Raw genomic sequence first — 21,922 nt, 5'->3', positions numbered from 1 at the left:
TGACTGTGAGAGCCCCTGATTTGAACCAACTTGGGCAGGAGTGGGCAGTGCCCCGTATTCATGCTGGATGCTGGTGTTCTTGGTGCAGTTGGAAACCACTAGGAGTTGACATTGGGGAAGACTTCAGGTGGAAAGAAGAAATAGTGATCCAGGAGTCAGAGCCGCCCCATGGGGAAAAAAGGCTTCACTCTGCTGGGCGGGGAGAGGGGGCACTGGGGTTGAGCATGGAGATGCTTGGTTGGCTCTTCTCAACTTGTCTCATGAATTAGTCAGTCAGTCAATCGTATTTATTGTGTGCTTACTGTGTGCAGAACACTGTACTAAGCATTTGAATGTGTTACACTACAATGTAACAATATAACAGACATATTCCCGGCCCACAATGAATTTACAGTCAGGAGTCATACGGTTACATTTACTGAGCTCTTAATGGGTGCAAAGCACCATCCTAAGCACTTGGGAGACTAAAATGTAACAGAGTTGGCAGACAACAGTGAAGGAAAGAAATGAAGAGGCCAGAGGGATTGAACTAGCTTGGTGAAGATCACGCTGAGCCAGCCTTCCAGACTCCCATTCCACCAGACCCAGTCATTTGATCCCAAACTGAACTCTCTGTTTTCTTTTTACCTGAAACACAAATCACCCTGAGTTGTTTGAGAAGTTTCCGTCTTCCTTCTCTTTTGATGAGTAGAGCACAAAGGGGAGAGAAATGAGTGATGCATCAGAAAGTATCAAAGTCAGGGAGAAGTAGCTTTATTAAATGTAATTTCCTAACCCAATCATTTCATCTGGACACTAACAGAAGGAGGGTTTTTTTTTCTTTTTTTTTTGTTGATTATCAAGTGATATTTGATACTTCATGAGGATAGGGTAGAGGGCTGTGTCCGCTGCCTTAGCAGCTTCACCACTTGGTGGATTTGTGACCTTGGGCAAGTCACTTCCTTTCTCTGTGCCTCAGATACCTCATCTGTAAAGTGGGGATTAAGACTGAGCACCTCATGTGGGATAGGGCCTGTGTCCAATCTGATTGGCTTATATTTACCCAAGTGTTTAGTGTAGTGCCTGAAACATAGTGAGACCTTAGCAAATACTTTAAAAAAACCCCCCAAAAACAGCATTATAGTGCTGACTAGTAAGAGTAGCTGCGGGTAACTTTGACCACTGCAGCCTTCACTGGGGAGAGACTGATTCAGGTTTGCTGCTCATGCAATGCCCAGCTTTTGTTTTTTTTAAATCCCCCTCCCCCACCTAGCCACTATCCCCATTTAAATCCAATCTTTTAGAGCTGTAGAGGACCCACACATTCTGGCCAATCCTGCCAGGTGCCTTGACTAATTAAAATCTATTATAAAAAATCCACAAGCTGATAAAATGTCATTGATGGGGGGTGACTGGGGATGAGGGGAGGAAAGGAATTTCATAATCCAACTGTCTAGGACTTTGATCCTCTGCCCACCTGACTCTCACTTAATTTGTTATGGTTCCTTTCGGTTTTTTTAACACCTAACTGTTTTGGACATTTTATCAGTTATTGTGTTTCTTGAGGAGAACCACCTGTTTGTGGTAGAGATGACTCTTGCAGGTGTAACCCTTGCTCCCTTTAATAAAAAAAAGAAAAAGCATGCTGTTTTTCCTGAGGCATTAATAAACCCATCTCAGCCACTACACATAGTAAAGCTTGGCATTCTAACTACATTTGTGCTCTCGAAAATGTCTAAAAGGTGAACAATTGTAGACCCACCTGGCTTCACAGGCCAAATGAGAGGGACACACAAAAAGGCAAACATTCCATCATTTTCTTTGACAATTCTGGAACGTTAAATGACCCGGACCCTGTTATTTAATCGATGGCAGCCTTCTGCTTGGACCGATTGGTGTAGAAATGGATGTCTCTTCCCAGGCAGATTGGTTGTAGAAATAACTGCTTCGCTTGCTGGATATATTAAAGATGAAATTGCCAAGGCTACACATTAACCACTGATGAATACCAAAATTGTGTGATAAACTGAACTTCGTCATACTGGCTCAGGTTGGGATTATATTTCACTAGCAGTAGGTGTCCATTTTCAGAAGTTGCAACAGAATTCTACAGAAAATAATTCTAGGAGATTTTCCTCATACCATTTTATAGGGGAAGGAATTTTATGAATGCTATAAACTGGAAAATATTGAATTAGGCAATGACATTTCACAGTTTTTTCAATGGTATTACATTATTTCAGGGGGTTCTTTTCCAGTCTTTTAACTTTCTTAAATCCTAATTGGTTAAATTAAAATTTTTAATCCAAGTTTCACCAAATTGTCAGTGGTGTTGGTGTTCCCTTATGTATCTTTTTCTATTTCTGATACTTTCACTATAGCCGTACTTGATTAATTTTCTAAAATGTAAGTGATTTTACTGTTCATTTTTTCTTGCATCCGTTTCTGTAATAGTGGTTGGTTTATAAGTTTCTTTTTGATGCTTGGTAGTCCCTCTGTATTATAAATCAAAATATTTTTTAAATGAGCTGAAGTTAATAAGTTAGGAAAAAGGATCTTCACCAGAATGTCACAGAATAAAGATCCTAAGATTGAAGAGAAGCAGTGAAATGAGTATAGTTTGATTGAAGGATGAGATCTCAGAAACATGGTTTCCCCAGCTAATCAAAGAACAAAAATTAGGGTACTATAAACATCTGTAATGTATAGCCTCCACAAGGGCAACACTTTGATTTCCCAGAATTGAATCTTAAAGGAAACATGATGACAACTGCAAGTAGTGCCTATGCTTTGTGTCATTTTGAGGAATGAGAGACCCCTTGGAAAAGTCTTTTTGATGCCCATCTCACTGCATGTTGCACATCTTAACCTCTGTGTGCCTTTCGTTGATTGGGAGCCAAATGAGGTCACAGACGGTGTCTGACATAACTATCTTGTATCTACCCCAATGCTTAGAACAGTGCTTGACACACTGCAGGCACTTAACCCATACCACCATTATCATGGACCAGGTAGCAATTTTGGATTCATCTAACTAACTGCAGGGAGCCAGAAAGAAACATATACCGTAAGCAGTTGAATAGAAAATTTGAAAAAGAATAGCTTTTCTGGAAGTCCCAGCAATCAGAAAACTTTGATCCAGATGCACTTGAATCTCCCCACAGTGCTCTCATACTGTCTTGCTCACATACCCTGGCTGCTCTTAGTTTGCCTCACAGAGCTGAATTTCTGTAAGCAACTCCACTATGTTATCATTAAGTGGGAAGAAGATGGATATCTGTGTCATTTTTGAGTCGGTTTATTTTGTAGCTTTTGCAGTAAGATTGACTGCCTTTGGACACCTGACAAGCACATGGAGGTGTCACATGTGGAGCAACACACAAGCCAATCCAAAATAACAAGGCGAGATTCTGCTGGGAAGAAAATGTGGATTTTAAGATAGCTCATTCTTTGTGAATTTTCTGTAAAATAGATCTTTTATCTTCTGGTTGGGCAACCAGAAATAGAACTTTGCTACTGACTGACTATGTCTGTGCTTAAAAATAGTTAGGACACTTTTTTTTTCTTCATTTGATAGGAGTTGCTTCTAGTAAATTATCATTCTGAAATATTTTCACTGGGCTGCCAGCCACTCATGAAGCCAAATGCTTTTTTCTGTTCTCCAGATGGACTTTCTGGCCGAGACCAGCCAGTAGAGCTGCTAAATCCAACCCGAGTGAACCACATGCCTAGTACTGGTAAGTGAAAAACCATTCAGTGTGTTGTGTGCTGCGATGCCAAGAAAAAAGACCCGTTGAATGTTCTGCCTCATGTGATTCCATTAAGAGATGGGATGCTCTCCACCTAAAGGGAAAAGGCTGATCCTTTGCTCAGTGAGAATGGCATTTCAGTTGTTGATTAAAAGATGTTGGCACTATTGTGCCTCTGAGTTGATGCTATTGTGTATGTAACTTCAATCGCTGCAAACACTTTATCTCCAGTAATTGAGTGCAGAAATGAATGGGTCTTCAGGGCAGCATGGTCTAATTGAAGGAAAAAAATTGACTTCATAAAGTGCTTTGATAGAGTGGAAGTAGTCTCTTGACTAACCCCTTCCTCCCCCTTTTTCCTTCACCTTATAGTGAGTGTGAAACCTCTCTAGGACAGGGTGTCCCTCTTTCTGTTTTGTTGGGGTAGCCGTTGAAGAAGCTTGAAGCGGTTCTGTTTGTTTTATGGTATTTGTTAAGCGCTTAATTTGTGTCAAACACTGTGTTTTGGGGGTTGGTCTGGCCTCCCTATTAACATTTCAGCAGTATTTACCTTCATGCTCTGCTCCCTTCATGTTGCACCAGATGCTCGATAATTCTGACTCGCAACATGGAAGCAAACAAAACAGAATCCTTTTAACTTTGGCATCATTAGACATTCTTATCAATCAACCAATCAGTGCTAATTATTGAGCGCTTTCAATGTGCAGAGCACTACATAAAGCGCTTGGGAGAGTACAGTACAACAGAATTAGCAGACACGTATCCTGCCCATAACGAGCTAGCAGTCGAGAGGGATTCTCACTCTCTCTTTGTCTATTCTCTTTTGAAAGAAATAAATTCAACCTTCGATCAAGGACAAAATCTTTATAAGGTGAGCTGTGTTTCTCACTAAGTACAGTGATTTGCTAGCTTTTATCAAGGACACCTGACCAGACCTTCATATATTTAATATAGAGAGTTGTCTTTTTGTATTTGAAGAAGACTCCATTGGCGGTGAAGTTCCCCGACGAATGCGGCTTAAAGGGTCAGTCGAGTACTTACTGTGTGCACAGCACTGTACTAAGCGCTTGGGAGAGTACAGTATGACAGAGTTGGTAGGCACATTTCCGGCTCCCAAGGACCTTACTCTAGAGGGGATGCACATTTTTTTTCTTGTCTCTTCAATCCCACTTTTAAAATCCTCCCCATTTCACCCAATCACCTGAGTATCTGCAGCACATTTTGGGATTGAGGTGAAAAGAAGAGAAATTTGCAATAGGTTAAAATAAATGAACGTTACTCCTGATTTTTGTGTTCTTTCACAGTTTGTTTCCTTAGGGTTTTGTTTTTATTTGAAGAGCAACTTCTTGCTATAATTCAAACATTGTATTTAAGAGGGAAGCCCGTTGGAGGCAAAAAGATGGGAATACTGTTTAGTCCTCCCACAGTGTCTTCCAAAAATGGATAAAAGTGTCTTCCAATAATGGATACAATGGGGTGCTATTGTAGTTGGCTAGATCCAATAATCTTGCTTGGTAGTGCAGGCTTCCATTGGGAATCCTGAGGATGAAGCAGTGCGTGTGGGTACATCTTAGCAAAAATGGACACATTATGAATGTATTCTGGCATCTCTTCAGAAGGCTAGAGCATTTAATACACCACACCCATAATGGGGCTTTCACTGGAACATTTTCCCCTTCTCTCTCTCTGTCTCTCTCTGAAGAGAGAGCCTCTCATAGAGGCTCTGAATTTGGCTGGTAAATATGCTGAATTAGAGTTAATAGGTTTGGGGGGGGTCCTTCTGCTAGCTGCTTCACTAAATTTACACTGTAAGCTTAACAAAATCACTTAATTACCTCTTTGCAACTAGGACCTTATTGGAAAAGTAGGAGCTAGTGCTTTCGCCCAGCAGTTCTCACCCATATTCATAGCCTTAGGTGTCATGCTGTGTGTTGAGGAAATTTAAATGAGGATGAGGCACAAAACACTTGGTAAGTGGATGTAAGGTTTTTTTTCCCCCCGTCTTTAAGTACAAAGATGATAGTGTTACATAAGCATGTTTTGTGTATATATGCCACAATGTGTAGGTTGTGCAATTTATTTTATCAACCCATTATTTCAGCTATTTAAAATTGCAGTTGATCTCAAAAATATAGTGCTGAATAGTCTACGCAGAGATGTAAATCTGAGAACATACAGTAAGTTTTAACACTAATAAGAAAATCATTTCTTTTAAAAGCCGTGTTTATGATGCCAGAGTAGAAATACTTTTATGTAAAGTAGTCTTCCTGTCACTGCACATTTTATTATTGCTCATTTTGTAACAATTGAAAGTAATCTTAAGCAATTTCTGAACTCTTAGAAATATGAAAACAAGATGATGTATATAATTTGCAGGAGTAACTCCAGCATGCACCATGGGAACGTGTTCCTTTAACATAAAAGCTTTTATTTAGCGTTGCACAATTGTGCAGACTGGCACTAATTATCCCACCATCGATCAGTTCTACTTTTCTTGCTGTTCCCTGTTGCAAATAGGGTTGCACTCTACACATTATGCTCCTGGAAATGGAAAACTTTGAGATTGGTAGTGGTGAGATTGGTAGGTAGGCAATTTCATATAGTTCAGTTAGTTATGCTTTATTAGTTAAAACAAGAAAGCCATTTAATATGAAGTGAAAGCCTTGATTTTCACCCCTTTTTTGTCCATCTCTGTGTCCTTTGAGTTAAAAATGATGTTACAGGAGATATTTGTTTGCACTGGTTTTTCCATCATCTTGGAGTGCATACTTTTGAGTTATTCACACCATCCATTCTCTCTTGCCTCTTTGCATACACTTTTGGGGAGAGGGGCTGACTGTCTCTCTGAAAGATGATTCGTAAAGCCTCTTAAAAACAATCGAGATTATTTCTTGCCTCCCAAGATGAGCCAGCCTCCTTGTTCCAAGTGACTCCATAATTAGCTTCTTGGAGATATGAGCAGGCTGACACTTTATTCTTTTTCCTCTTCCTCTCCATTAGACTTCTGCATCAATGCCTCTGCCTTCAAGGTGAATGACATTTTAGAGCAACTTTAAAAGTGATTCCAGGGTGGTGGTGGCAGGGGAAATGCCTCTGAAAGGGACTGAAGATGTTCTGTGGTAGTTTTTGTATCTCTGCTAAACTTGGCAAATTTCGCTACGTATCAGTCTTGTTCATGTCTCCACTGGAGTTGGGTGATATTTGACTCCACTTTTCCACCTGCAAATCATGGTTTTTCAATTGTTCATTTTAAAATATCTAGGAGAGTGAAAATTATATTCAAATGGCAGGTCTACAAGTTTGGACATGAAAATGGTACATTCCCAAGTGGAAATAAATTAGTCATTTTAAGTTCTCCAGATGAAAGCATATATATGTAAACACATGCGCACGCGTGCGCGCACACACACACACATGTTTCAGTGTAGCAAGATTTCCTTGCTTTCTATAACAATTAGATGTAATTTCCAATAAATCAAAAAATCAAAAGGGCTGAAGGTCAGAGTTAATCTTGCTCCTGTTTAGGATTCTGGGAGGATCATATCACCACTTTGTTTTGCTGTCCAAAGACAGAATCTAGATAAACAATCTGGTTAGACACTTCCTTCACAAACATGCCAATTCCCCTTTGGGTGACTTTTCAACGCAGGGTGAATGCAGCCTTCAACTTTCTACCTATAGAAAGGTCTTTTAAAATGAAGTAGCTTCCGTGTCAGGACTTCATGACTGGAGAGTCTGAAGTCATAGAAACATAGCATTAGAAAAGACATCAGGAGACCATCTCATCTGTCCTGCTTATTGGAAAGAAAAATGACTAGGAAATTTTTTGTGCTGGCCATTAATTCACACCCCTCTCTCTGCAGCCAACCACCATCGGTCACATATAGGTATCATGCCTGTGCCAAAATGAAAATAAAAGAGCAAAGATTTAAAATTCACATTTCCACATCAGTACATGTAGTGTGACTAGAAAAGCTTTGAATATGCAGAATTTGTACTTTGCTTTTATCCTTAGAGTTGGAGGAGGTGATGAAAAACAAGAGCATGTGAAGAGAAATTTAAAGAATCACTTGCATCTTTAATCAGTAAATGGTTCTTAATGCCTCTAGCTTTTTAAAAAATAGCAATCTTGTATTGTGAACTGAAAATAGGTGATTAATTTTTCATATGAGATGGTCTTGGACTGATTTTTTTTGAAGAATATTTCGATTTCAGAAAGGAGATCTATTAGGCAACTTAGTTCTGCTTGGTTCTGTGTCCTCATAATCATGTTGTAACAGCCTGTTTGTTCTTCTTCGACCAATAATTCATTGGTATAAGGAGCACGCTTGGGAGAGACTACATTTTCTTTCAGATCAAGAAAAGATGCTCCAAAAATACTTGTATGTGACTCTTCCATATTCCACTCTCCCTGTAATGCCTGTTACCATCTAGGACTCATTTATAGAATTTCAGGACAGTTTATACTTATTATGAAGGCCTCAAAGAGGTCTTTCGTTATTAAACCTTAATTTTCTTTTCTCCCACTCCCTGATTTGCTCCCTTTGTACCCCCTCTCCTCTGCCCCTCAGTCCCACAGCACTTATGTATATATCCTTAATTTATTTATATTAATGTTTGTCTCCCCCCTAGACTGAAAGCTCATTGTGGGCAGGCAATGTGTCTATTATCTCGTTATATTTTACTTTCAGTACAGTGCTCTGCACAGAGTAAGTGCTCAATTATGGTCGATTGATTTTTAAAGCCCATAGGTGGCTCAGTTGGGCTTCTGGGAAACAACTACAGTTATCCCTTCATCCCCAAATATAAGCTCTGACAATACTTAAATGCTTCAAATGCAGAAGCAGAGATTGACAAAATTTAAACCTTAAGCCTGAAGTAGTCTTCCTGTTTGATAAATATGAAGGGATTACCTTGGTCATTTCTGATTAGTCCTTTAAATCCCAAATCAATACAAAATGTTGAGTTAAACTGGGAGGTTTTAAAACTACAACAGCCTCTTCACCTCTACACACCTTTGTAAAATAATGTCTTGCAAGACGTTGGTTGGGAAGTGTTAAAAAATTCCCCTCAACTACCTACAGAAGTAGCAAGGCATAGTAGAAGCAGCATGGTGTGATGGATAATGCATGGGCCTGGAAGTCAGAAGGTCATGGGTTCTAAGCCCAGCTCTGCCACTTGTCTGCTGTGTGACCTTGGGCAAATCACTTAACTTCTCTGTGCCTCAGTTACCTCATCTAGAAAATTGGAGATTGAGACTGTGAGCCCCACTTGGGACAGAGACCGTGTCCAACCCGATTTGCTTGTATCCATCCCAGCGCTTAGTACTGTGTCTTGCATATAATAAGCACTTAAATACCATAATTATTATTATTATTATTATTACTACTACAGAATTGATTGGAAACACTGACTAATCTACATTCTGTTTGTTTAGAATATTGGCCCTTGTAATTACGTCTTGTAGTACCTAGTGTCTTTCACGCTTTAGGACTAACATTTAGCAGCCTATTTGTAGAATATCTCTGGAGTAGCTATGTAATTAAACCCAGAAGTTACAACATATGGAGCCGTACTTGCCGTCATACAAAATGAGGACTAATTGTCGTTTTCTTAAAAACAAAAACAAACTGATCAGGAAGGTGAGCATGGAAAACACTTCCCAGCCGTCCAAGAGTCCACCCAACATGAAAACACGTACTTCTTTCTTTATAGCCAGAAGGAGCAATTGGAAAACAAGCATTTGAGCATTTTTGTGTTCACAACAGATATCTTAAGAGATGGAACAAGAATTCAATTTTAATCCCTAATAGGCTATTATTATGTTGTTTGGAAGGGATCTAGTTTGTCTCTTATGGAGCCGCCTTTAAACGGATGCATATATGCTTCCTTTATTTACACACACTCATTCTCATATCTATACACTGTTGTGAATATTTTCACAACTGTGATTAAGGTGTCATGTTTTTGGTGGTGGTTGAATCTGTTAAGTAAGGCTAGTTAATGATATCTAGATGAAACATTAAAGAAGTTGCTCCTAATTAAGGAACTCACCTGCAGCACAAACCAAAAGTGTGAAGCCTTTAAATACATTACATAATATACTATTAATAGTACATTTTCAATCTTGTGTGTTTCGGGGGGATATAATGAAAAGATGATAATCTTAAAGTTTGTTATCCAAACTGAACCTGATTCAAGATTAGCTCACATAATTAAAAGCAAAACAAAATTTTCAGTCACCAGCACAGTTTCGCTTAAATACCTGGGCAAGCTAACCAAACTCAATTTTGTTATCAAAATACCTGAATTTTAATTCAGTCTTATCTGAAACAGTCAGTTCTTCAAGAACACCTGTTTTCATTATGCATTTTGGTTAAAGTACAGATGTGGAATTAGGGAACAACGGACAAAGCTTACCAGAATGTAGTACATTGCAGTGTTGGAGGAAACAGTTCTGTGCAGGTGTCTGGTGTTGGCATAGCATAGGTGTGAAATTTGATATGAATTTTCACAAACTTTAGAGTCTTCAGTCAGTCACATTTATTGAGTGCTTTTATTGAGTATCAAGTACTAAGCACTTGAGAGGATATAGTAGCTACCTCAGGCTTCCGGATCAGCTCCTCAGTGCCACATATTCAAAATCAGAAAGTAAGGCAGAATCACAAACGATGAAGTTCTGAAATGCCAGTTCATTCACTAGCATTGAATCAAATGATGGTGATATTTTTACACCCAAACACTTACTGAATGGCAGTCCCAAACCAGGGTAACCATAAACGTGGAAGGTAGAAGGAATGTTTTTGACACAATACCCCCAGGCACTTGGATAGACACCCTACCCTCGGCCCCACAGCACATGTGCATATATCTGTACTCTGACATTTCTTCTGTCTGCAACTTATTTTAATGTCTTTTGCCCTCTCTAGAATCTAAACTCCTTGTGGGCAAGGATCATGTCTACCAACTCTTAGCACTTAGCATAGTATTCGGTACACAGCACTCAGAGAAGCAGCGTGGCTCAGTGGAAAGACCCCGGGTTTGGGAGTCAGAGGTCATGGGTTTGCATCCCGGCTCTGCCACCTGTCAGTTGGGTGACTGTGGGCAAGACACTTCACTTCTCTGTACCTCAGTTACCTCATCTGTAAAATGGGGATGAAGACTGTGAGCCCCACGTGGGACAACCTGATGACCCTGTATCTACCCCAGCACTTAGAACAGTGCTCTGCACATAGTAAGCGCTTAACAAATACCAACATTATTAAATTCCCTTGATTGAATGAACCGAAACCTAGTAATGTGGTATACCTGTGGTCCGCTAGGATATAGCAGTGGAGGATGGGTAGGCTTATAGCCAGAGATGGGGTGACGAGTAGAATAGGACCTTTGAGAAAATCACAGCACAGAGGAAGAAACAAAATGGTGCCAAGTAGTGTGGGTAGAAAGGGGTCATCTCTTCTACGTACTCATGATACAGAAGAAGTAGTCAGCTACAAGTCAGGCTTCACATGCACTATCAATCTCACTCTCTGCAAGGTTATTTTTAGACTTGAAGGACAGCTAGTGTAATTTGGCCTAAATACATAAATTAGAGATGAGAACAAGTGCCTATCAATGAATTCTAAACTCCTTTATCTTTCCAAGGGTGTATAGTGCTGCCGTGGAAATGCAACTTTAAAAAAAGGACAAACATTCATGTGTTTGAAGAGGAAGGTAATATGTTAAAATGAAACAACATCTCCAAAAGAAATAAAGTTGATGTCAGTCCTCAGCTGCAATTCCTTGTCTCCACACTCTAAGAAGCTTGTTTGATTTCTTCACCACTGCAGGGATTAAAAGCATTTCTTGCAGTGCCTCTTGAATTTAGAAACAGGAACTGTTTGAGGTTAGCCGTAGACTGAAACCTGCACAACCTCTTGGGACATTTCTCTGAGAGGAAGCCTAGTGTATATGCAAACATTAAGATTTTTGTATTGATATAGAGAGCTTTCGTGAGCTAGTATTTAGTGACACAGCACATTATCAATTACTGCTTTTTTAAATTCCTTTTCATCTTAGCAATTCTTGACACTTATTTGATATTCTTTTACAAATTGCTTTAAAAATATTAATTAAAATCCTGGATTCATTTCAGGGTTGCTGTTTTTTGGATAGTGCAGGCTCATTGTGGGCAGGAAATCCATCTGCCAACTTTGTTGTATTTTGCTCTGTCCAACATTTATTATAGTACAGTGCTCTACGCACAGTAAGTGCTCAATAAATACCATTGATTGACTGTAGACTCTAGACTGTTAGTTCGATGTGGGCAGGGAATGTGTCTGTTAACTCTGTTGTATTCTACTCTCTCAAGCGCTTAGTGCTCTGCACACAGTAAGTGCTTAATACCATTGATTGGTTGATTGAAAGTAAAGCAGTGTCTTCTTGCTGTGGTGGCTTTTGAAAGAATAATCTCTGAACTCCCAGGTGAATTTAAGACAAGGGAAGAAATCTCACCATAAATACGTTGCTCCTGAAAAGTCCAACTGACCCCATCAGAAGGATAATGGAAATGATGAACCGTAGCACCAAGACAAGGAGAAATGCCTAGGGAGATGTTCCAACTTTTGGGTCTCCTCTTATCCCTTCTCCAAAACCAAAAGTAAAATATATCACTTTGAAAAGAGCATTTGCTTAAAATGAATACTTTATATGTCTTAATGCCGTCTTTTCTTTTAAAACTAAGGACATTTTGAAATCAGTGTCCATGATTGTGTTTAACTGGTAGTCACACAGCACTGCATCTACATATATTATCTGCAGAGCTTGTTATTAGTATTAATTATAATAATGATAACTGTCATGTTTGCCAAGTGCTTACTATGTGCCAAACTAAGCACTAGGGTGAATACAAGATCATCTGGCTAAACACAGACTCTGCCCTACATAAGACTTAAAGTATAAGTAGGAGGGAGAAGAGGTATCAAATCCCATGAGGAACTGAGGCAAAGAGAAGTTAAGTGACTTGCTAGAGGTCACCCAGCAGATAAATGGCCAGGTCCTCAGACTTCCAGGCCTGCACCCTTTACAGTAGGTCTTGTTGTTTCCCCCAGATTGTTTGGTGTTAGTAGAGCAGGTGCTTAAGTGGTAATTAATTCCATTGGTCCATCTGATAGTTTGAGGACCACTCTAACTATCCCCTACCCATTTAGTCCCAGACGGTAACTTAGCTACTGGAAGAGCAGAGCCCAGCGTTTTTAAGTAACTGCTCGGGAGAGCAATTTAGTGAAAGAATCCACAATCAGATATTAAACTTGATGTGTATGTGCCCTACAACTGCTAAATATTGGATCAAAATCTTCTACACAGTATATTCCAAAGGAACACTCTGTATTCTCATTGGTATGATTTGAACTAGGACTACAGATTTGCAGGTCTCTCTGTGGGAGGATGTGCAAAGATTCAGTATTGGGACAGAAAGAATCCAGATGTTTGTGAGCATGTGGGAAAGGTTTAGAGCGAGGTTGGGAGAGAAGTATTAGCCCTGGCCCTGGCTGAACCCCCTCATGGCTCAGTGGAAAGAGCACGGGCTTGGGAGTCAGAGGTCATGAGTTCGAATGCCGGCTCTGCCACTTGTCAGCTGTGTGACTGTGGGCAAGTCACTTAACTTCTCTGTGCCTCAATTACCTCATCTGGAAAATGGGGATTAACTGTGAGCCTCACGTGGGACAACCTGATTACCCTGTATCTACCCCAGCGCTTAGACCAGTGCTTGGCACAAAGTAAGCGCTTAACAAATACCAACATTATTATTATTTGACAAAAAACGCCTGATCTGGTGCTACATTTAGTTGGGTTGCTTTGCCACAGTGCAGATTAGCAATGGAACCCTCCTATTTTACTTAGGCAATCATCTTTGCTTATCCAGTTTCCTAATGCAGCTGTCTGTAACCCGGTCTCATTCCCTAATCAGTCTACGTTAACTTTTCCAGTGCTCGAGGGAGCAAAAGATAAAGGGCTTTCGGTGGAAATTAGATTGTTTAGGTTATTTATATTTATCACAAGTTGTTCCACACCATTAAGTTTAATATTGTTGTGGTTATAGACCCAGAGAATTATGAACGGCTTACTCTCGGGCCTGAAGAAAAGAGTATGAATAGTCAGAGGGCTGAAACATTTTGTTCATTTCAGGGTATTAAAGACCCGTTGTAGTTGCCTGAAAAGTGTTTGCAGAGTAAACATTTCTTTGCAGAGGAGAAAATGACACTGTCTTGTTGGGGAGATCCGTATTTTGATCCAAAAGGAAGCTTGCTAAATTCTAATTTATGACACGAAGATTTGGCAAATTCAGAGAGGTGCTATAAAGACATGGTTAAAAGTGCTAGGATGTGGTAAGTAAATTGTAGAGAGGTCAAAGCAAAAGAGCAGTGATTTGATATTATTCAATTTTTTGTGCTCATAAACCATTATTTAGAACACAAAACATAATTTTCTTTTATTTCAGAAATTTATGTTCCTACTAGGAACTGTCTTTTGGGGGGGCCAGAAATGTTATCCAGGGATTTGTTTACAAGGTATTTTATCATCTTTGGTTAGAAATTTTTTTTTTACATTTTATCTATGTTTTTCCTTTACTATCAGCTTTGGTTTATATACTTAGGAGTTATATTGTGCTAATAAAATGCCTGTGCTTATGAGAGCTTTAAATGGCACATAAAAAAGCTTCTTCAAAAAGTCTAGGAAACCGCTTGGAATTTTCCATCCTGTTCTTACTTTTTAATAGTAGAGCAAATTTAGCAGCTGAATTATGAGAGGAATTAATCCCTACTATTTCATAATTTCACACCTATAAAATGCAACGGGGGGGTGGTCAAGGATACTTTAAAGATGGAAGGTATATTCTATAACAGATTGCTTGTGTTGTAAATCAAAAATCAATGAATTATATTTACTGGGAACTTGCTGGGTGCAGAGGACTGTTCTCTGTACTTTCGAGAGTACAGTACAGTAGAGGTCCTAAATATGATCCCTGCCCTCAAGGAATTTACTGTCTATAGGGGAAGACAGACATGAAAATAAATTACACATAGGGGAAGTGGCAGAGTAAGAAGTTTGTGCTTAAGGGCTTGCGGGGCTGCAGATGCGGTGACTGTCAAAATGCTTTTTGGAAGCCAGTTAGGCAGTGGGTGTCAGATGCGTAAGAATACAGAGTGTGCTAGTTGAGAATTACTACATACCATGCACACTTTACTCCTCTAGCACCTAGGCTCACTGTGCCTTAATGTTGTCTATCTTATTGCCAACCCTTTTCCCACATCCTCCTTCTAGCCTGCAACCGCCTCCACAACTTCATCTCTAAACTCCAAGCTCCCAAGTTCTTAGTACAGTGCTCTGTATTCATTCAATAGTATTCATTCATTCATTCAATAGTATTTATTGAGCCCTTACTATGTGCAGAGCACTGTACTAAGCGCTTGGAATGTACAAATCGGTAACAGATAGAGACAGTCCCTCCCCTTTGACAGGCTTACAGTCTAATTGGGGGAGACAGACAAAAGTAATAGCAATAAATAGAATCAAGAGGATGAACATCTTATTAAAACAATAGCAAATAAATAGAATCAAGTACCTAGTACTCTGTACCTAGTAGGCACTTATTAAATGCCATTGATTGCTGTATGATGTACCATGCTCCCCACCTTCAAAACCTTATTAAGGTCACATTTCTAAGAGGCCTTCCCTGATTAAGTCCTCTTTTGCCTGCCTCTCTTTAGCTTCTGCATTGCTTATACACTTGGATCTGTACATCACCCTTAACCTCCAGCAGTTATATTCATATCCCTAATTTATTCATATTATTGTCTGTCTCCACCTCTAAACTCTAAGCTCCATGTGGGCAGGGAACATGTCTACCAATTCTGTGGTACTGTCCCAAGCACTTAGTACAGTGTTCTGCACATAGTAAGCACTCAGTAACTACCAAATGATATACATGTTTATATATAATATACATATATTCATTCAGTCATATTTATTAAGCACTTACCAATTCTGTTGTACTCTCCTAAGCACTTAGTACAGTGCTCTGCGCATAGTAAGCACTTAATAAATCCTATCTGAAATACATATTTATATATAATATACACATATTCATTCACTCAATCATACTTATTGAGCACTTATTCTGTGCAGAGCATATATTAAAAAAATTGTGTATATAATGTGTAAGGTGTTTGGGGTAATCAGATTATTCACAAGCCAGTGTCCAATGTAATGTAATAGGTCAGTATTGAATCTGGTAGCTTTAACTCCACTTTTAGACTAGTTAAAGGGTGTGGAGTTGCATTTTTTTCAGATATTAAAATATAGCGTATGGGTTTTTTTGTTGAATCTTTATGGTTGGCTATTTGGACAAGAAAGAGCAGGTTAGAGTAAGGAAGGAAGGAAGTTTTTAATTGGGGAGGTAAGTTTGCTTGGGTTTATGAAGCTGTCAAGTAATCCACTGGCATAGGAAACATGTAGGACCTAGAACATAATAAAAACAATAATAGTTTATATAGTATATAATCAATCACTAAATCTTGACAGTTCAACCTTCACAACTTTGCTAAAATCTGCCCTCTCCTTTCCATTCAAACTACCATGTGAAACCAAGCACTTATGCCATCCCGCCTTGATTAATATATCAGTCTCCTTGCTAACCTTCCTGCTGCCTCCTGTGTTTCCCCACCTCACTCCATACTTCACTTTGCTGCCTGGATCTTTTTTTTCTACAGTAACGTTCAGTCCATGTTTCCCCACTTCTCAAGGACTTCAAATGGCTGCCCATTCACCTCCACACCAAGCAGAAACTTTTAAAGACTTGGAGTCCCATGTAGTACAGGGGCTGTGTCCAACCCGATTTACTTCTACTCACTCACACTTAGTACAATACCTGGCACACAGTAAGCGCTTAACAAATACCAGAATTATTGGGACGCAGCATGGGGTAGTGGGCAGAGCGCGGGCCTGGGAGTCAGAGGGTCATGTGTTCTAATCCCAGCTCTGCCACTTGTCTGCTGTGTGGCCTTGGGCAAGTCACTCCACTTCTCTGGGCCTCAGTTACCTCATCTGTTAAATGGAGGTTTTAAGACAATGAGCCCTGTGTAGTGATCATGTCCAATCTGATTTCCTTGTACCCGCCCCAGTGCTTAGTACAGTGCCTGGCACATAGTAAACACTTAATAAATACCAGAATTATTATTATTATGAAGATTCATTCATTCAGTCATATTTATTGAGCGCTTACTGCGTGCAGAGCACTGTACTAAGTGCTTGGAAAGTACAATTTGGCAAGAGATAGAGACAATCCCTATTATTACCAACACTAGTATATTGTACTTTGCCAAGCACTTAGTATAGTGCTCTGCACACAGTGAGTGCTCAATAAATGTCAATGATTGATTGATAATATGTACTAAGCACTGTACTAAGTTCTGCGGTAGATTCAAGATATTTAGGTCAGACCCAGTAGGCTTTGTACTCTTATTGAGTTGGCAGTCTGACAAGAGGTGAGCCACTACCTGCCCCTCTCCCTGCTCTCTCAGCATCCCCTCGATATTCTCAGCTGAGTGTCCTGCAGGGCCCGAAAGAGGCCTTCCGTGACTAAGCCCTAATTTCCTCTTTTCCTTCTCCCTTCTGTGTCACCTTTGCACTTGAATTTTCACCTTTATTCAGCTTTCTCTCAGCTCCAAACAATATAAGTACAAATTTGAAATTTATTTATATTAATGTCTGTCTCCCCTTCTAGACTGTAAGGTTGTTGTGGGCAGGGAACATGTCTACCAACTCTGTTATATTGCACTCTCCCAAGAACTTAGGGCAGTGCTCTGAAGTTCTAAATAAATGTGATTGTGTTGATTGTTTATCCACAAATGTCCCTGTTCCTGCTTCCTAAGATCGATTCTATCATGTAGTAGTAGTAGTAATAGTAATGGCGTTTGTTAAGTGCTTAATATGTGCAAAGCACTGTTCTAAGTGCTGGGGAGGATACAAGGTGACCAGGTTGTCCCTCTTGGGGCTCAGAGTCTAAATGCCCATTTTACAGATGAGGTAACCGAGGCACAGAGAAGTTAAGTGACTTGCCCAAAGTCACACAGCTGACAAGCGGCGGAGCCTGGATTAGAGCCCAGGTTTTTCTGACTCCCAGGCCCATGCTTGATGGTTATCTTGTTTGTACCCCATTGCTTTAAACAGTGCTTGACACTTAGTAAGTGCTTAATAAATATTATAATTATTATCAAAAACAGTAATATCCCTTTTATTAGGAGATAAGGAAGCACAGAGGTTTCTGTAGCATTCCTAAGCCAGCCTCAACTTGTGTTTGATGGAGCCATTTGGGTACAGTGGAGTTCATTCATTGTCATATTTCTTGAGCGCTTAATAGGTAGAGAGTACTATACTAAGCTCTTGGGAGAGTACAGTATAACAACAAACAGCAATATTGGCAGAAATATGCTATTCATAGAGCCTATACCCAGCCATGTCTTTTAAATTCTTTTTAACTCCCTGACTTGTGTGTCCCTAAGAGGCAGAGCTACCGTAAGACAGAACAGAATGCCAGGGCAGGGACCTAGAGGAATCTGAATTGATGGCTGTCAGTCTTATTTATTGAGTACTTCCTGTGTGCCGAGCACTGTGCTAAGCACTTGGGAGAGTAGAGTAGAACAGTATAACAGACACATTCCCTTCCCACAACGAGTAGAGGGCTGAGGCCCTGGTTATTTGGGATGCACTTTTTCCTCAGAATGGTCAGTCCTGCATGTTGCACTTGGGCCTGCTAGACTTCTGTTTGAAGAACACAATTGGAGCGGGGACATAGCAGAACTAGGCTCCATGACTGCAGGCTTGGTTGTCTTTCCCCTCCACCCCCCCTTTAGATTTCAGCCGGTGAATCATGTTAATTGTTTTTAATTACATGTTTGGAGGAAAAAAATGTGCTTAATGCCAGGGAGCGACGACAAAGTATATCTTCATTAAATTAAATGATCTTTTCTCCTGTGAATCAATTTATCAGAAATGTAAATTAATTTTTTCCTTCTGATGGAGGAGTGGGAATTTCTGAAGCTCAAGGTTTTTTTTTTAAAGCTTGTTAGAGCGTAGATAGGTAGAAATTGCCACATTTGTATTAATTGATGTTGAGAGAAATTTAGTTAATCTTCATTAGAGTTGTTCCCCTGTCTATCTGTATCATGTTTATGGAAGTTTGCCACAGTTTCTGTCCATCAAATGGAAAAGATGCTCAGTGTGGCTTTACAAATGCAGCATGTTTGTGGGTCTCTGAGTAAGTTCTTCCTCAGAATCTTTAAATAGTAGAGAGCAGTTGCAGTTTAAGAGATTGTTGTTCTGGGCTCAATTATACTCAGTTGGTGTTTTGTCCCTACTGCCTTCTAACTGGTGAAACTAAAGAAAAAATGATGTCTGTGAGTTTGAAGAGCAGTAAATTCAAATTACTTTTTGTTTTCAGAATTTTATATTTCCCTTTTTTAGTGACTCTTTCTGGTGACTTTCCCTGGTCTCTTTTTTTGGTCTTCTGCTTGTTTTTTACCTTCTCTGTCAGCCCAATTGTGGGATGCCCAGATGAGCTATGGTGATTAAGAATGTTTTCATTGTAGTGACTGCTCTCCTATAGTGATGGTTGTGGGTGGTAAATACAATCCACTCACAAGAATGTAGAGCAACAGTGTTTTCATCCTTTTTGTAATTAACAGGTAGAATTTGCTCATGTGGTATTTACATTATTTGCACAACGCCAAAGGTGAGCAAAGAGATTTCCTGACCTGTAAGATTACTTTCTTTTACTTCCTTTTGTTTGTCCTCAGTTTTTAACTTTATGCATCTCTGAGAACCTAAAGCACGAATCCAATACACTTTGCACTTTTTAAAGATGAAATGCATGGCTCTATTTATAAATTCCAGGAAGTACATTTCAGCTCTGTTCAAAAGCCAAGTTACCAAGTACTAACTGTGTTTCCAGCTCTTGCTCAATATGAGCTTGCAAGCACTTCCAGAAGACAGTTATCTTCTTGGGGGATGTAGAACAAATTAGGAACATGAAAAAGGGTTTAAAAATATTGGAAAAAAAAAGAATTCAGAGTTGAGGAAAAAATGTGTGTGCATTTGGTTGGGTGGGGAAGGTGTGGAGGGAAGGATGGGGGAAGGGCAGTACTAACACTTGAGTTTATGTTTAAATCATGGAGGTATAGGAGCAGATGGTTTGACTACTCTGAGCTCTATCGGCTCCAGCTGAGTTGCAGGAATTTATGCGTACCAAATTCCATTAAAATAATATTGTCAAGGAAATTGGAGTTAGGTTTCACACTCATTTCTGGGGTTGCTTTGATGCACCAAGATAGCACACCCCAAGATCATCCTTCTACTCTTCCGAGGCTCATAATTAATTCCTCTCCATCCAAACTCTTATAATGTTAATGCAATCACTCACCCTATCCTGCTAGGATTATTGCCTCGGCCTCCTTGCTGACCTCCCAGCCTCCTTTCTCTCCCCACTCCAGTCCATACTTCACTCTGCTGCCTGGATCGTTTTTCTGCACGTTCAGGACATATCATCTCGCTCCTCAAAAAACTCCAGTGGTTGCCCATCCACCTTCGCATCAAACAAAAACTTATCACCGATGGCTTTAAAGCACTCCACCACCTCGCCTCCTCCTTTCCCACCTCGCTACTCTCCTTCTACAACACAGACCACAAACTTAGCTCCTCTAGTGCTAACCTTCTCACTGTGCCTTGATCTCTCCTATCTTGCTGCCAACCCCTCACCCACAGCCTTCCTTTGGCCTGGAACACCCTCCCTCCTTAAATCCGGCTGACAGTTACTCTTCTCCCCTTCAAAGCCTTATTGAAGGCACATCTTTTCCAAGAGGCCTTTCCAAACTAAGTCCCCCCACCCCTTCCTCTTCTCCTACTCCCTTCTGCGTTGCCCTGACTTGCTCCCTTTTTTCTCTCCCCCCCAGCCCCACAGCACTTATGTACATATCTGTCATTTATTTATTTGTATTGATGTCTGTATCCCTTCTAGACTGTAAGCTCGTTGTGGACAGGGAGTGTGTCTGTTTACTGTTGTATCGTATTCTCCCAAGTGCTTAGTACAGTGCTCTGCACACAGTAGGCTTTAAATAATGAATGAATGAACAACCTATTGCGATCTTTGTCATATATAGGAGTCAAAGTAATAAATTCCTTTTACTGGAATGACAAGTGGGGATTGGGAGGGATTGGTAGGAGTCAGAATGATGCTGAGCAGGTAGTGTACGTGGCGAGGAGGGACAAACTTAAGTAGTCTTCTGCCCTCTTTTCTCTAACCTGTATTCAGGTGAACCCCTCATCCCTCTCTGTCCAGACATGGCTACTCTGCTCAGATTTTAAAGTGAGAGACCGGGGATGCCTAGTCTATACCTGGAGGTTGGAGGTGTGAGCTCGTTTTAGGTTTGCCTTGCAACTTTTCAATCAATCAGTGGTATATATTAAGGTCTTATTATATGCAGAACACTGTCCTGAGAATGTGGCATAATACAAAACAGTGGAGTTGTATTGCCTTCCACTAGGTCTTGGGCAACAAGAGAAAGATTGGCCACTGAAGAAACAGTGAGCCATGCCCAAGGAGTCCGGCTCTTGGCTCTCGTTGAACTCCATTTGGTCCCTATTGACAATCACTTGAATTTGTGTGTATACACTATTTTTCAGGGAGTTGAAGGGAAAGTCTTGAGTATTTAAGCTGTAACAAACTTGTAAATAAAGTTCATTCATTCATTCATTCAATAGTATTTATTGAGCGCTTACTATGTGCAGAGCACTGTACTAAGCGCTTGGGATGAACAAGTTGGCAACAGATAGAGACAGTCCCTGCCATTTGACGGGCTTACAGTCTAATCGGGGGAGACGGACAGACAAGAACGATGGCACTAAACAGCGTCAAGGGGAAGAACATCTCGTAAAAACGATGGCAACTAAATAGAATCGAGGCGATGTACAATTCATTAACAAAATAAATAGGGTAATGAAAATATATACAGTTGAGCGGACAAGTACGGTGCTGTGGGGATGGGAAGGGAGAGGTGGAGGAGCAGAGGGAAAAGGGGAAAATGAGGCTTTAGCTGCGGAGAGGTAAAGGGGGGATGGCAGAGGGAGTAGAGGGGGAAGAGGAGCTCAGTCTGGGAACG

General features: G+C 40.2%; 1 protein-coding gene across 9 annotated transcripts in view; it reads left to right on the top strand.

Moving 5' to 3' along the window:
• Positions 1 to 21,922, top strand: part of HDAC4 (histone deacetylase 4) — a 516,681-nt gene that overhangs the window by 243,665 nt on the left and 251,094 nt on the right. For all 9 annotated transcript variants that reach the window (XM_029068939.2, XM_029068943.2, XM_029068940.2 and 6 more), the window contains one exon: positions 3,645 to 3,716. In XM_029068939.2, coding sequence (XP_028924772.1) covers positions 3,645 to 3,716 — 72 coding nt within the window. The remainder of the gene's footprint in view (positions 1 to 3,644; positions 3,717 to 21,922) is intronic.

This window comes from Ornithorhynchus anatinus, chromosome 7 (assembly GCF_004115215.2).
Source record: "Ornithorhynchus anatinus isolate Pmale09 chromosome 7, mOrnAna1.pri.v4, whole genome shotgun sequence".
Classification (NCBI taxonomy): Eukaryota; Metazoa; Chordata; class Mammalia; order Monotremata; family Ornithorhynchidae; genus Ornithorhynchus; species Ornithorhynchus anatinus.
The sequence above is the reverse complement of the archived record's forward strand: the minus strand, read 5'-3'. Positions and strand labels throughout refer to the sequence as shown.